General features: G+C 41.5%; 1 protein-coding gene across 2 annotated transcripts in view; it reads left to right on the forward strand.

Annotated features, from left to right (window-relative positions):
* The first annotated feature begins 7,517 nt into the window (after nucleotides 1-7,517).
* LOC146973991 (glucocorticoid receptor-like) overlaps nucleotides 7,518-15,927 on the forward strand; it is a 118,081-nt gene continuing 109,671 nt past the window's right edge. The window contains exons 1-3 of one of the 2 annotated variants that reach the window (XM_085796981.1): nucleotides 7,518-8,084; nucleotides 11,622-12,089; nucleotides 13,334-14,385. In XM_085796981.1, the coding sequence (XP_085653107.1) occupies nucleotides 11,631-12,089; nucleotides 13,334-14,385 (1,511 nt within the window). In that variant the 5' untranslated portion in view covers nucleotides 7,518-8,084; nucleotides 11,622-11,630. The remainder of the gene's footprint in view (nucleotides 8,085-11,621; nucleotides 12,090-13,333; nucleotides 14,386-15,927) is intronic. The other variant, XM_085796980.1, reaches the window with a different exon arrangement.

A 15,927-nucleotide genomic window follows, 5' to 3' on the forward strand; every position in this document is an offset into this window, starting at 1 on the left:
GCTGAGTAACTCACTGTGTTATTTCTATTGGTGTCTCTGGAGGAAAACCACATATTTCTCTACGAATGCTCAGCAGCAGCTGCACATACATCACCCACCACGTCGTCGAGCTCCGCAGCTCCACACGACGTATACGGTGTGTTTACCGTCTGCTGGTTAACTGGTATCACCCATCGCCAGCCAGCCGGCTCTAAACCCTCACCGTGTTCCCTGGGATGTTTTGAGAACAGAGCGGTTTGCTGCGGCCCTGGGGAGCTCCTGCCTCTCTCCGGCCACACCGCCTCCTAATGACACATCCACATGCACAGGACACACTCTGCTGCTTCTAATCGAACCACTTGCATTGAGGGCCACGCCACCTGCCCCCCCTCCCCTTCTCCTCATCCCCCCACCCCCTTTTCCTCTTCCTTCCTCCTCCTTGCCTCCTTCTCCTCCTCCTTCTTCTTTTTTTGGCTGCATCCTTGGCATCTGCTCCTGTCCCCTCTCTCCTCCTCCTCCTCCTCCTCCTCTTCCTCCTCCTCTTCTTCACTCTGCAGGGACTCGCAGCTCAGTCTGGTCCTTGTTCTCAAGTGTCATCAGGAAAATAGATTTTTCTATTTAGCTTTGTCCCAAACACACGACAGCTGTCGTTAAGTGTCATTCGGTAAGTTATGTCACTTTTAATGCAAAGTTGACATTGTTTGAGATGTTCCTTGTTATGAGAATTTGACATAATTTTTAAAGTTTGTCCATTAGGTCTGCTATGACAGTTTAAATTGTCTTTATGTCAAGTTGTCAGAACAAAAACATCTCAAATAATGTCAACTTTGCATTAAAAGGGACATAACTTACCGAATGCGACAGCTGTCATAAGTATTCATTGATGTTTGTAACAGCTGTTATGTCATGGTTATGACAGTTTTATGTCAATCTTATCAATACCTATTCAAGTAAAGTGTTACCGATTTTTTAAATTCCGTACATGTAAAAGACCATAATTATTATCAATATTACCATCATTTAATTTTTTTTAAAAGGAAAGACAGCAAAAACAGACAACAATCAAACAACTAGGCTAATGGAAAACAAATAATTCCTTCCATTAACATTTGTTTACTTGCACGAAAAGGTACGACAGAGTATTAAGGCCACATTGAGAAAAGCAAAACAAAACACAGACTTCAAGAATAAAGTCATAAATTTACGAGAATAAAGTCGTACATTTCATACAAGAGAAAAGTTATAACATTACGAGAATAAAGTTGTAAATTTCCGAGAATAAAGTTGTAAATTTACGAGAATAAAGTCATACATTTACGAGAATAAAGTCGTCAATTTACGAGAATAAAGTTGTAAATTTACGACTTTATTCTCGAAGTTTGTGATTTTTTTATTTGTCAATGTGGCCCTAATAGAGTAGGAGGAAGTGTAAATTTATTTAATCCTACAACCATTCACTAATCGAACGATCCTCTATCAATTATTGTCCATCTATCTATCATTTATTTTTAATTTGAGTTCTTTTATTTGTGTTCGTAGCCCAGATGAGAGCCACACATCATTATAGTGACAAATAAAGTATTCTATTCTTTTCTATTATATCTATCCCTCATATTATCTATCATATTATCTTCTCTGCAAGTTAAATAAATAATTCCCCTTTAAATGTTATTGATCATGTGATTTTGACAGTTATTTTACCACATGGGGCCTCAGACGTGTGTTTCTCTTATCTTGGTCTGTTGCAACTGTTGTTGTTTTTTTTCTTTCTCTCTCTCTCTCTTGTGCAGCTGTTGTAATAAAACACGTGTGCAAGGATCACTTTGACTTTTCCTCAGTGTGAAAAGCAGCTCGACAGATTTCTACGAAGGAGTATTAGGGCCAGCCAAAAAAAACAAAAAAAAAAGCCAGCCAGCCAAAAAAGCAAGCAAAAAAATGGCACAAGAAAAAAAAAAAAAATGTCAGGCAAAAACCACTATTCGATTTTGTAAATATATTGCTCCAATTAAGCCATCTCACTCAAGTTTTAGAAAACTGGAGCTCATAAACAGACCAAAAAAACAAAAAACAAACACACACACACAATCATTTATAAGTTACTTAAAGCAGAAGTAAGCGATCCGGTGGTTTTGGCTAATGCTGCGTTCCAGGCAGGCTTTTGAAACCGTAAATTACAGCTTCAAGTCACGACTTACGACTTTGTAGCGTTCCAGACAACCCACTCGTGTTTCTCCGACCTGTTTTACCTGTGAAAGTCACTATAACGGCCACTCGTAACTTCTGACCCGTGAACTCGTACCAGATCGAACTGGTACGACTTCACAGGTCGGAAAAACACGAGTTACGAGTTGCCTTGAACGCACCATAACGTCTTGTCAGCCGATGGAGTTAGCAGCCCCCGCCCTCGTCATGGATCTATTGGTCCTCGTCCCTACGTCACCACATTCAGGCGCATCCCTTGGCTGCACACACAGAGAGGACTGCCCCTTTATGCCGTTCTCTCTCCTCATTGGATAAAGGTTGTAGGATACAAGGAAAGTTTTCTCCTGGGCTCAGAGCAGAGCAGAGTGACTGACAGACCCGTGTTTCAGACCAAACACTCTATAGAAGTGATTGCTGTCGGAAGATACAACTATTTAAGACTTAGATTAACACAAACATACTTACTTCTGCTTTAATCCATCTCACTCAAGTTTTAGAAGACTGGAGCTCATAAACAGACCAAAAAAACTAAAATCAAACACACACACACAATCATTTATAAGTTACATAGAGACGTTATATGAGCTAACGTTTAGCGCTAGTAGCCTACTAGCTAACTAGCGGTAACCTACCGCGATCCACTGGTCTCTGCCTCCTCCTGTAGTATTTACAAATACAAATACTACAGGATACTACAGGATAGGCCTGTCTCCTCTCCTCCTCTCCTGTAGTATTTGTAGTATTTACAAATACTACTACAGGAGCCTGTCTGTCAGCCTGTTTTTTTTTTTTTTTTACCTGACTTTTTTTTTTTCTTGTGCCGGACTTTTTTTTTTTCTTGCTTGCTTTTTTTCCCCTTGCGCCGGGATTTTTTTTCTTGGGGCTGGCCCTAATGCTCCTTCATAGAGTTCCCATGTTTCTTTTCAATAGAGCAGAGTTGTTGTTGTTGTTGTTGTTGAATATTCTGGGTGGGTGTGTGTGTTATAGGGGTGTGTGTGAAGTGTGTTTCATAATTATAACATGTGTCTGTGAGGTGAATGATTGTTCAACCCCCCCCTCCAACAGGTGGAGCTCATACAGGTTATCTATACAGGAGGTCACCGGGTTACAGATGAAGTAACGAGGCTTCAGCTTCAAGTGCTACTGGGCTGTGGACTTGACCTTTGACCAGAAGCACCAGAAATAAAACGAGTTTTAGTTTCAACATGATGATGGATGTTCTGTTTGCAGGAAGATGTTCTGTGCAGTGAACTTTAACAGATAATATACAAAGCAAAGAATAATTTACTCCCTAACAATATTCAAAAAATGTTGAAGGAAAGAGAGAGAAGGGAGATACGAGCTAAGAGGGAAACTTAACTTAAAGTGACATGACACTATACGGCACTTTATGGTGCACTAGAGCACTTTAGAACTTATATTCTGTGTATTATCTAATGTTGATATTGTGGGTGTTTTTATTGTGTGAAGAAGAGCAGCTGATCAATGTGCAATTTCCTTCAGGATCAATAAAGTTGCATCTAATCAGTAACACTTTATAATAAGTACACACTATTAAGCATTAGTTAAGCATTAATAAATACTGAATTCATTATTTATAATGCATGAATACCAAAAGCATGTGTATCTGTGTGGCTGCCAGAGGATCTAAAACAAAGCAAAAACATAACACAGTTTAGAAAAGAGATTAAAACATAGTATGATAGAAACCTATAAACAGGATTTATCATTGTGCTGTTGATTTATTTGGCTTCATCATCAATCATGTTGATTATAAGATTTCTGCTACTTTCTGTTGCACTAAAGAGCTCCAAAGGTTTCACTGAAATGGAGAATTAAATTACAGCTTCTACACTTTTTCATCTATGTAATATTTATGTATTAAAGGGATAGTAGCATTTTTTTTTTAATTAAATTAAAATGAATAAAAACTGTGTTTTTCCTGCACTTTGAGGGGCTGGAAAAAATTATATTATAGCGAACAATGGAACTGTGTATTTTTTTTCAGGTAAAACCTCTTTTAGGCCGTGAAAATAGGCCGTTTCTTTGGGTCTGTTCACAACACTGTATGTTGTAAATCTCTGGGCAGGGCTATTATGGGCTGGCGTTGCTAACGGGAGGAGTGCAGAGAGTCTTCTACTGCAATTAAAGTACTTAGGGGCTATTTGTAGATCATACAACCCCACTTAAAAAAAAAAATGCTACTATCCCTTTAAGTTTGAATTACTGTAATGAATGCATGTTCATTGATGCCGGACTGTAACAAACTGTGCACCAGATCAAATAAACTAACTGCTACTAAGAAGATGTTGTTGGTGTCCAGACAAACTGGTTTCATATCAGCTGCTCACATTAAATACCAAGTGTGTGTGTGTGTGTGTGTGTGTGTGTGTGTGTGTGTGTGTGTGTGTGTGTGTGTACAGTGTGTGTGTGTGTTGTCAACAGATTTCTGTGGTGTGTGAAATCTTAGATATAACCAGAAACACGTCGGCGTTGAGACATGTTTCGGGGGCAGAGCTGCTGTTTGCTCTCATCAGGGGGGAAAACACACATTTCCTCTTGTTTGCTCAGAAACTCATTTGACCTTAAAAGGACCCCCACGTGGGAATTTAACTTGGGAACCGAAAGCTTCAGGGATTTCTATAACTAGTAAAGCGTGTGTGTGTGTGTGTGTGTGTGTGGTTGGAGAGGGAGGGGGGAGGGAGAGGGGGGAGAGGGGAGGGAGTGGCAGGAGGTGAGTTACGACCTTTAACTGCCTCCTCGCGCGGTCCCACCATGCGCAGAGGTTAGCGGCCGACGGAGACACGTTGTGACAGACCCCCCCCCCCCCCCCCCCCTACCCAGCAGCAGCAGCGGAGTTTCAGCGGGGAAAGGGGCGTTCACGTTCACCAGCAAGTGTCAAACTAAACCGCTGCGTCAATGCGTCACAGGTGCGCACGAGCTGACAGGAAGCTGGGCTCCTCTGCTGAAAAAATAAAAGCTGTAACACACCAGATGTTACTGTAAAAAACATTCACTGGTTAAAATGTTAAATGAGACCAAACTGGATGTTTCTACTCGTTCATTCATTTGAAACCTTTTTTTTTTTCTTTGATTGAAGTGAGTTATTATTTGATTGAAAATAATAATAATAATAAATAAATAATAATAATAAAGTTTATTTATATAACACCTTACTTACAACATCAGAAAGATGATCAAAGTGCTTTACAGAAAAAAAAATTACATGACAAGTGACAAGGAGTAACATAGCAGATACAAAAGCAAGAGAACACAAATGATAAAATGCATATCAAAAGGCAAAAGTTACTCAATATTAAAAGCCTGTCTAAATAAATGAGTTTTAAGATGTGATTCAAAAAGTGCCAAGTCATTAATAAAATGTAGTTCAGGGGTATAGGGAGTTCCACAATTTCGGGGCCGCTATCGAAAAGGCACGATTCCCCCATTAGGAACCTCCAACAGGGGCTGTTCTGAGGACCGGAGGGCTCTACAGTGTCTTTATACAATCAGATAAATAAAATAAAAAATTTTTGATTGAATAATAAAGACACAAATCCTTGTTCCTCTTACCCATAATATGGCCTAAATACAAGAAATACCCCAAAATATTTTCAATCAAATAATAACTCACCTCAATCAAAGAAAAAAAAGGATTCAAATGCAATTCTTTGATTGAAATGTTTTACTTTTGATTGAAGTGAGTTATTATTTGATTGAAAATAGCTTTTTTGTTTAAATCAACTTTTTTTTGTGTGTGGATTGAATAATAAAGACACAAATGTACCTCCATAGTACTTGTTCAGCTGCTTAGATGTTGAAGTTGAATCATCTTAAAGGGATAGTTCAACATTTTGGCAAACTGGCCCATTGCCATAATCCCTATAGTCATAGCAGTAGGTTTGTTACCTTTAATTGTCGGTGCAAGCTATTTTTAGAACGGCGGAGCAGAGCCGTGAGCTGCTCAGAGCTACGCTACGGAGGCTCATTATGGGATTTCTTGGTTTCCCTCATCAAACTCATCAAATACACAATCCAACAACTCCACAACGCTCTGGTGGACAAGTTGTGAGCTGCACATTCACCACACTATGAGATAATAACACAACGTTACCACACAGAGTTGTTTTAGAGGGAAATTCATGCAAAACCGCTGATGCGTGTTGTCTTCAGGGACAGTTTTTCATCAACAGTCTCTGAATTTACCTCTAAAACACAGAGCTCTGAGCAGCTCGCCGCTCTGCTCCGCCGTTCTTAAAATAGCTTACACCGACTAAAAATAGCTTGAACCGACAAATAAATGTGCAACAAACCTACTGCTATGACTATAGGGATTATGGCATTGGGCCAATTTGCCAAAATGTTGAACTTTTTAAATTTTTATTGACAAGCAAGTAGAGTACAATAATGTTTTTAGACAAAAAAATAGATATGAAACAAGGCAATAATCAGGCGAGACGGTAATAAAAAAAAACCCAATAACAATTAGAAGAGGAGAGAAACAAACAAAAAAAGGAAAAAGGGTACATGCATTGGTCACGCATAGAATACAGAGTACACAAAGACTATAATCATTGATTAACAAAAATTCATAAAGTCATTAGAAATAATATTAAGATTAGACATTCATCAGGCTGTCGTAATACTGCAGAAATAGATCTTTTTTTTGTCATTTATAATTCTGTTGAATTCAAGTAGAAACACCTTAAACTTCGGTTTAGTTTTATAGAAATCTGTGTTTGTGTATAAAGAATTTACAGGAAATAATTAAGTAATTAGTCATGAATTCAACAGACTTGTTGTTATGAGAAAAATAACAAAGAACATCTTTTTTGGTGAACAGGTATGAGACACTAAGAAAGTTAGAAAAGTGATTTCTCAGGTCAATCCAAAAATCATGCACAACACAACATTCGTAAAATACATGAGCGACAGATTCCTCTACATCACAGAAGACACATTTACTGTTCACATCCATAAACTTAGATAGGAATGCATTGCAAGGGTACATTTTGTGTAAGATTTTAAAATGTATTTCTTTGATCTTATTAGAGATGCAAAACGTATAAGGCAGTAACCATGCTTTATAGAAGATACAGATAGAAAGGCCAAAATGTTGAACTATCGCTTTAAACAAGGAGGATGTGACGTAATGACAGGAACAACCACACCAGAGCTTTTATTGTTAAAGGGTACAAGAGGAAGTGCTGCTGCTGCTCCATATCTGCCTTGACTCCCCCCCCCCCCCCCAGTCCGCCCTGCCCTGCCTGAGTTTGCAGTTGAGACCGAGAGCAGCGCGGCGCAATTATATAACTTTAATGTTGGTGACGGAGCGAGAGGAGCGCAGCGCAGCGCAGCGCAGCGCAGCGGCGGAGGAACACTGTCGACGAGCCGCCACGGAGGATTTATTATTATATCATCCACACACCGAATAACTAACTAGACTAACCACGGACCTATCGATCGATCTCTCTTCTCTCCGCTCCTCTTCTCTTCTCTTCTCTTCTCTTCTCTCCCCCCTCCTCCTCCCTTCCTCCTCCTCTTCTCCTCTCCTCCTCCTCCTCTCAACTCAGCCCTTCGCGGTGAAAGTTATCGACGGATCGGCGGAACGGAACGGAACGGAACGGAACGGCGCCGCGCATAGGAGGAACAGCGACGGTGTCGGTGTTGTTGACTTTAGAGAAAGAAGAGGAGTTGTCTAGATCCTGGAGAAGAAGAGTTGTGTAGTTGATCCTGACTGAGGACGATGGCGCGCTGACACTTCACGGACTCAGAGAGAGAGAGAGAGAGATTATTATTATTATTCCCTATAGAGCTGCTGCTGCTTTCTCTTTTCCTTTTTCCTTTTTCTTTTTTTCTTCTGTCCAGCTCGGGGCTGAGGGAGATGAGCTGACCGGCTACAGGTAGGACACACACACACACACACACACACACACACACACACACACACACACACACACACACACACACACACACACACACACACACACACACACACACCGCTGCTGCTGCTGTCAGGTCGCTGCTCTCATGTTGACAGCAGGGAGAGTTTTGTTTTTCTCTCTTTCCTTTATATTTATATGTAGGCTATATGTATATTTATTTGTATATGTATATGTATATGTATATGTATATGTATATGTATATGTATATGTATATAAAAACAACAACAACTGTGTGTGTGCTGCCGCTAGTGCAGCTTTTCTACAGGCCGACGACGTGCTGCGTTCAGGGGCCGCTGTCAGTGTCAGACAGACGAGCAGCAGCAGCAGCAGCAGCAGCAGCAGCGTGTTGTCTTGTCACCGCAGCAGCCGTTTGTTTGATTGTTGGGGGGTTTTTTAGTGTGTGTGTGTGTGTGTGTGTGTGTGTGTGTGTAAGACACTGGAAATGTTGCACAAACTAACTTCCATGGGGCGGCTGCTGCTTATCTCCCCCCCCCCCCAACACTCCCCCACCCCGCACTTCCCGGCGCCGCCAACAGGTTGCACTAAAGCGGCTTCAGCAGGAAAAGTAGTAGGCTGCTACAGGATGGAAAAAGCTGCAAGTTTTTATTTAAACTTGTAACATCGCGAGGGTTGAAGGAGTCGTGTGTATGTGTGTGTGGGGTGTGTGTGTATATACACTGCAAAAACTCAAATATCTTACCAAGAATAGGCTATTTGTCTTATTTCTAGTCAAAATGTCATTTCTAGTCAAAACAAATCTCATTCTACTTAAAATAAGACTCATCACATTAAAAAGCAGCTTGTTTTTAAACACTTTTTACTTCTTTCAAGCAGATTTTCACTTGAAATAAGTAGAAAAATCTGATAGTGGAGCAAGTTTTTCTTTCTTATTACCAGCACACACACAAACCTGCTTTCACTGGCAAATGTTTCTACTTATTTCAAGTGAAAATTAGTTTCAAACAAGTGAGAATTATCTTAAAACAAGTTGAGTCTCATTTTAAGTGGAAAGAGATTCGTTTTGACTAGAAATAAGACAAAAATTCTTGGAAAGATGTTGTGTTTTTACAGTGTAGTCGGTCATATGTACCTAGCCTAATGTAAAGGCAGCCGTGTGTTGCAGCGTCACGTGGGTGGGGGAAGTGGTGGTGACACCTCCAACCAAAACAAAACAAAACAAAACAAAAACCTTCTCGTTTTTTCTCAGCGGGATAAATTAATTTCTGTAGAGCAGATCCCCTCCGCCCCGCCCCCTTATAATAAGTTCATGGACTTTACTATTAGCACCAAAGTGCAGCAGCAGCAGCAGCAGCAGCGGTAGATAAGCAAAGTGCCAGAAGGAAGAATGTCACGACGTAGTAACAGATTTACATAAGAACAGAAAAGAACAGAAAATAAAAAGAAAGAGAGTAGCTACGGTGGCCTGGATGTTCACATGTTGTTGTTAGTGAATCCAGTTCAGTTCTGCTCCTGAAGAAACGAGGCCGATCAGTGTTCAACAGATACATGATTCAGACCCTGACACACAGGCTGCACTCACTTCATTTGATTTTACTAGATCTAATTCAACTGTTTTATTCTAGATTATCCTTATATACTGTGTATATATATATATAATATTTTAAAGCAAACTTTGAGTTGTGGACTTGCTCCTTGCAGCCAATGGAGACAGAGAGTCGGTGGTGGCTGTTACACTGCAAAAACTCAAAATCTTTCCAAGAATATTTGTCATATTTCTTGTCAAAATGTCTCATTTCTAGTCAAAACTAAACTCTTTTCACTTAAAATAAGACTCATCACCTCAAAATGAACTTGTTTTTAGATCATTTTCACTTGTTTCAAACGTATTTTCACTTGAAATAAGTAGAAAAATCTGCCAGTGAAAGCAAGTTTTTTGTGCTTGTAATAAGAAAGAAAAACTTGCTCCACTATCAGATTTTTCTACTTATTTCAAATGAAAATCTGCTTGAAAGAAGTAAAAAGTGTCTAAAAACAAGCTGCTTTTTATGTGATGAGTCTTATTTTAAGTAGAATGAGATTAGTTTTGACTAGAAATAAGACAAATATTCTTGGTAAGATGTTGAGTTTTTGCAGTGTAGAGAAGAAGCTCAGAGGCCCAGAGTGTGTTAATCTCTCTCAGCAGATGTGTTGTTGTTGTTGTTGTTGTTGTTGTTGCACCACCACATGTTGAGCTTCAGCCTGAAACACAACCGGTACGTGAAGCGACAACGTGGTGGTCGTCCTGCAGCAGCAGCATGGAGCTCAGAGAGAGAAGAGATAACATGAATCATCTTATGTAACGGCCGTGGTGGCGGTGGCCTCCCCTCTCCGTCTCACTGAGCTCAGTTTGTGTGTCTGCCATATTGCTCCACTGTGGGTGTGTGTGTGTGTGTGTGTGTGTGTGTGAGAGCAGGAGACGAGGCCTGTTGTGTGATTTGGCTGCTGTCACTTCTTGAAAAATGAAAATAAATAAAAAAGAGCAGTGGAGATAAGAGACAGAGCAGAGCAGCAACACACACATTCATAATCCAGATGTTTCATACTCTTATTCCTGTGGGAGGAAAAGGCTTTTCATTTGTCTTCTCATAGCTTTGTTTCTGTTTTTAGGGCTGCAGCAGCTAACGATTATTTTCATTATACGATTAATCGATTAGTTGTTTGGTCAATAAAATGTTAAAAAATGTTGAAAAACATCAATCAGTGTTTCTCAAACCACCAGACGACGTTTATTGTCATAAAGGAACAAAGAAACCAGAAATATTCACATTGAAGAAGCTGAAATCAGAGAATCTGGAGCTTTTTGTTCGATTCGATTATCAAAATAGTTGACGATTAACTTAATAATCGATTATTAGCCTATTCGATTAATTGCTGCAGCTCTAATCCAGATGTTTCATACTCTTATTCCTGTGCAGGAGCTTTATTCCAAAAAGAAGTGTTTTCATGTGTCTTCTGATATATTTTGTCATCTATCGTCTCTGTGTTTATGAGCACCTCAAAAACTCAAAATCTTTCCAAGAATATTTGTCTTATTTCTTGTCAAAATGTCTCATTTCTAGTCAAAACTAATCTCTTTTCACTTAAAATAAGACTCATCACCTATAAATGAACTTGTTTAGATCATTTTCACTTGTTTCAAACTAATTTTCACTTGAAATAAGTAGAAAAATCTGCCAGTGAAAGCGAGTTTTTTGTGCTTGTAATAAGAAAGAAAAACTTGCTCCACTATCAGATTTTTCTACTTATTTCAAGTGAAAATCTGCTTGAAAGAAGTAAAAAGTGTCTAAAAACAAGCTGCTTTTTATGTGATGAGTCTTATTTTAAGTAGAATGAGATTTGTTTTGACTAGAAATGACATTTTGACTAGAAATAAGACAAATATTCTTGGAAAGATTTTGAGTTTTTGCAGTGTGTTTTCATGTGTCTTCTGATATATTTAGTCATCTATGGTCTCTGTGTTTGTGGGCTAACTCTGCTCTTTCTCTCTGTGTGTAGGACAGAGACATGGATCAGGGTGGACTGAAGCGTAATGGTAATCCAGACGACAGTTTGACATTTGTGGAGACAGGAGGAGGAGGAGGAGGAGGAGCGGCGGCCGGTGACACCACAGCCGGTTCGCTGTTGCAGCCCGTCGCCGTGGCCACCACCGCCGCCATCGCCACCATGCACCTGCCCACTCCCACTCCCACTCCCAAGCCGACGCCCAACGGAGGACAGGCTGGAAGAACCAAAGAGCATCAAAGATTGGGCGAGTTTGTTGTCGGCCTGTTCGATTCCCCGCCGCCGCCGCCGCCGCTGCAGCAGCAGCAGCAGCATCACGGCCTGTGTGAGCCGAGCTCGGACACGAAGGAGGGGAAACTGATCCGGATGCAGAAGCAGCAGCAGCAGCAGCAGCAGCAGCAGCAGCAGCATCCAGATGTTGGGATGTTCAACCTAGAGGACGACGTGTCGCTGCTCAACCAGGTGTTCTGCTCATAACTTACACTCACTGCACTGCACTTTACACTGTAAAAACTTAAATATCTTACCAATAATATTTGTCTTATTTCTAGTCAAAACAAATCTCATTCTACTTAAAATGAGACTCATCACATTAAAAAGTAGCTTGTTTTTAGACACTTTTTACTTCTTTCAAGCAGATTTTTACTTGGAATAAGTAGAAAAATCTGATAGTGGAGCAAGTTTTTCTTCCTTATTACAAACACAAAAATCTTGCTTTCACTGGCAGATTTTTCTACGTATTTCTAGTGAAATACGTTTGAAACAAGTGGAATGATCTAAAAACAAGTTAATTTTTAGGTGATGAGTCTTATTTTAAGTAGAAAGAAATTAGTTTTGACTAGAAATGAGACATTTTGACAATAAATACGACAAATATTCTTGGAAAGATTTTGAGTTTTTGCAGTGAACTGGGTAACTCTTGATTACATCAGGCGGCGGGAAAAAACTTGCATTGGGCGGGTGGATGAAACTTGGGCTGCTTCAAATGATTTATTTCACTAGAAAGCCTGACTGAAATCCCCACAGAGCCATCCATCCTGCTAGCTACACATTATCACACTTATTACACGGCGCACTAGTGAAATTTGTAGTGAAGTTTTTGCAGTGTATTTGCTATTGCTTTTTTACTATGTATAGTTTCTTCTTCATATTCTTATATGTTGCTATCGTCACTAATCTCATTATACGTAAAATCACTTAAAAGCAGCTTGTTTTTAGACACTTTTTACTTCTTTCAAGCAGATTTTCACTTGAAATAAGTAGAAAAATCTGACAGTGGAGCAAGTTTTTCTTTCTTATTACAAGCACAAAAAACTTGCTTTCACTGGCAGATTTTTCTACTTATTTCAAGTGAAAATTAGTTTGAAACAAGTGAAAATGATCTAAAAAAAAGTTCATTTTTAGATGATGAGTCTTATTTTAAGTGGAAAGAGATTAGTTTTGACTAGAAATGAGACATTTTGACAAGAAATAAGACAAATATTCTTGGAAAGATTTTGAGTTTTTGCAGTGTATTTGCTATTGCTATTTTGCTATTTTATTATGTATAGTTTGTTCTTTATATTCTTATATTATTATATGTTGTTATCGTCACTGTATCGTCAGTGTGTGTCTGTGTAATGCTGCTGCTGCTGCTGCACTGTAATTCCCCAGCTTGGGATCAATAAAGTATATCTGTCTATCTGTCTTATCCATCTATCTACCAGAGCATCTCCGAGCTGAGCCGGACGTCCGTGGTCTCGTCCGTCCTGGGCAACCTGCCTCTGCCCGACCTGTTCCCCCCACACATCATCAAGCAGGAGCAGCAGCAGCCGGGGGTTGGAGGGGGCAGCAGCAGCAGCAGCAGCAGCTTTTCTCTGGAGAAGGACCTGGCGGCGGCCTTCGGGGGCGGACACGCGGGCGCCGGTCTCTGTTGTGATTTGGATGCAGCAGCGAACAACAGCGCAGCAGCGACAAACAGCCGCTTGCTGGAGGATACGGAGATCTGGCAGCATCTGGACCTGCCCACGTCGCTGCCCGAGATCAGCGACATCGAGCTGGATTCAGAAGTGGCGCATTTGGGGGAAATCCTGCACGACAGCAGCGGCGGCGGGATTGGAGGTCCCGGCGTGGGTCTGCTGAAGGAGGTAAACGGAGGAAACTGTACCAATGTGAACGGCACGGAGCAGCAGCAGCAGCAGCAGCAGCAGCAGCAGCAGCAGCAGCAGCAGCAGCAGCACGCCATGCAGCACCATCATCACCTCCACCAGCAGCAGCATCAGCAGCTGCAGCAGCTTCAGCAGCTTCAGCAGCAGCAGCAGCAGCAGCAGCATCATCACCTGCTACCGCCGAATCTCCTCTCCACCGTCATGATCAAGGAGGAGAAAGACCCGGACGACTCCGACTCCTTCACCCACATCCGAACCCCGGGCGTGGTGAAGCAGGAGAAGCTGGACGGTGGCGGTTCGAGTTTCTGCCAGCAGCAGCAGCAGCAGCAGCAGCAGCAGCAGCAGCAGCAGCAGCAGCAGCAGCAGCAGCAGCAGCAGCAGCAGTGTCTCCAGAGCAGCATGAGTATGAGCGCTCTGCACGCCATGGGAGCAGGTTTCCTCTTCAAAGCCAGCGCCGCCGCGTCCTCGTCCTCGTCCTCGGCCGCCGTCGTCGACCAGAAGCCTTTTCCCATGTTCTCTGGGGAGGGCTGGGGGACCAGGGGCGGTCGCTACGGAGACGACGGGCTCTCCTCCGCCACGGCTCTGGCTCCGTTCTCCGTCAGCTTCTCTAGGTGAGTTCAACTGTTCACCTCATCTAACACGATAGAAGATGTTAAAGAGTTTCAGTTGTGTGATTCACTCTGTGTTGTTGTGGTCTCAGCTACGAGACGCTGCTGTCTAAAGTCCAATATTCAGAATGATACAGTACGACCATGCAAGTTTCTTTAGTGCATTTAGAAACACTGCTTAAAGGGATAGTTCAACATTTTGGCAAATTGGCCCCATTGCTATAATCCCTATAGTCGACCGGTGCAAGGTGTTTTTAGAACGGCGGAGCAGAGCCGTGAGCTGCTCAGAGCTACGCTATATACGGAGGCTCATTATGGGATTTCTTGGTTTCCCTCCATCAAACTCATCAAATACACAATCCAACAACTCCACAACTCTCTGGTGGACAAGTTGTGAGCTGCACATTCACCACGCTATGAGATAATAACACAACGTTACCACACAGAGTTGTTTTAGAGGGAAATACAGAGACTGCTTGATGAAAAACTGTCCCTGAAGGCAACGTGCATCAGTGGTTTTGCATGAATTTCCCTCTAAAACAACTCTGTGTGGTAACGTTGTGTTATTATCTCATAGCGTGGTGAATGTGCAGCTCACAACTTGTCCACCAGAGCGTTGTGGAGTTGTTGGATTGTGTATTTGATAAGTTTGATGAGGGAAACCAAGAAATCCCATAATGAGCCTCCGTAGCGTAGCTCTGAGCAGCTCACGGCTCTGCTCCGCCGTTCTAAAAACAGCTTGCACCGACAATTAAAGGTAACGAACCTACTGCTATGACTATAGGGATTATTATGGCAATGGGCACAATTTGCCAAAATGTTGAACTATCCCTTTAATATTTTTGAAGCGATATTAAGATTATAAATAAACAGTTCAGTGATGTGTGTGTGTGTGTGTGTGTGTGTGTGTGTGTGTGTGTGTGAAACCAGAAACCTCATGTCAGTGAGTTTAAAGAGGGCGATCAGGTGATGAGGTGTTTGTCCACAACGAGTTTGGCCGCCGCCTTTAGTCTTTTTGGAGGGAGCGCCACACTGCACAGCAACAGGACACACACACACACACACACACACACACACACACACTGCTCCAATCCACATCACATTTTATGAACAGTGTGACAAATGATCAGAGTTTGAACTCAGAGTTATAAAGAGAAGGTCACACAGCTCCGTGTCCACATGTCGGCGGTTTCTCTTGAGTTTTATTTTGAAAATCTGCCAGTGTGTCAGAGTTGTTGTGAAATGTTGTTCTCGTACTCGGCTGCTACTTATCGTAATCCGTCCATGTTCTACACGCTGGTGATTTTCCAAAATTGCGCTGTAACATGGCGCTATAGCTTTAACAGTAAAAAAAAACGTTATGAAATCTGATATCGTGACAGGAAATGATTCATTGAGAAAACATGATATGTGCATTTGTGAGGATGCAGTGTGGTCATGTTTTTATTAGAGGGAAATGAGCCGCTGTGAGGAAGAGTGACTGAGGTGTGTGTGTGTGTGTGTGTGTGTGTGTGTGGTGGTACAGTTCAGCGTTTAAAGACAGAT

This window comes from Trachurus japonicus, chromosome 14 (genome assembly GCF_045865225.1).
Source record: "Trachurus japonicus isolate A0001 chromosome 14, Traja_1.0".
In the NCBI taxonomy this organism is placed as follows: domain Eukaryota; kingdom Metazoa; phylum Chordata; class Actinopteri; order Carangiformes; family Carangidae; genus Trachurus; species Trachurus japonicus.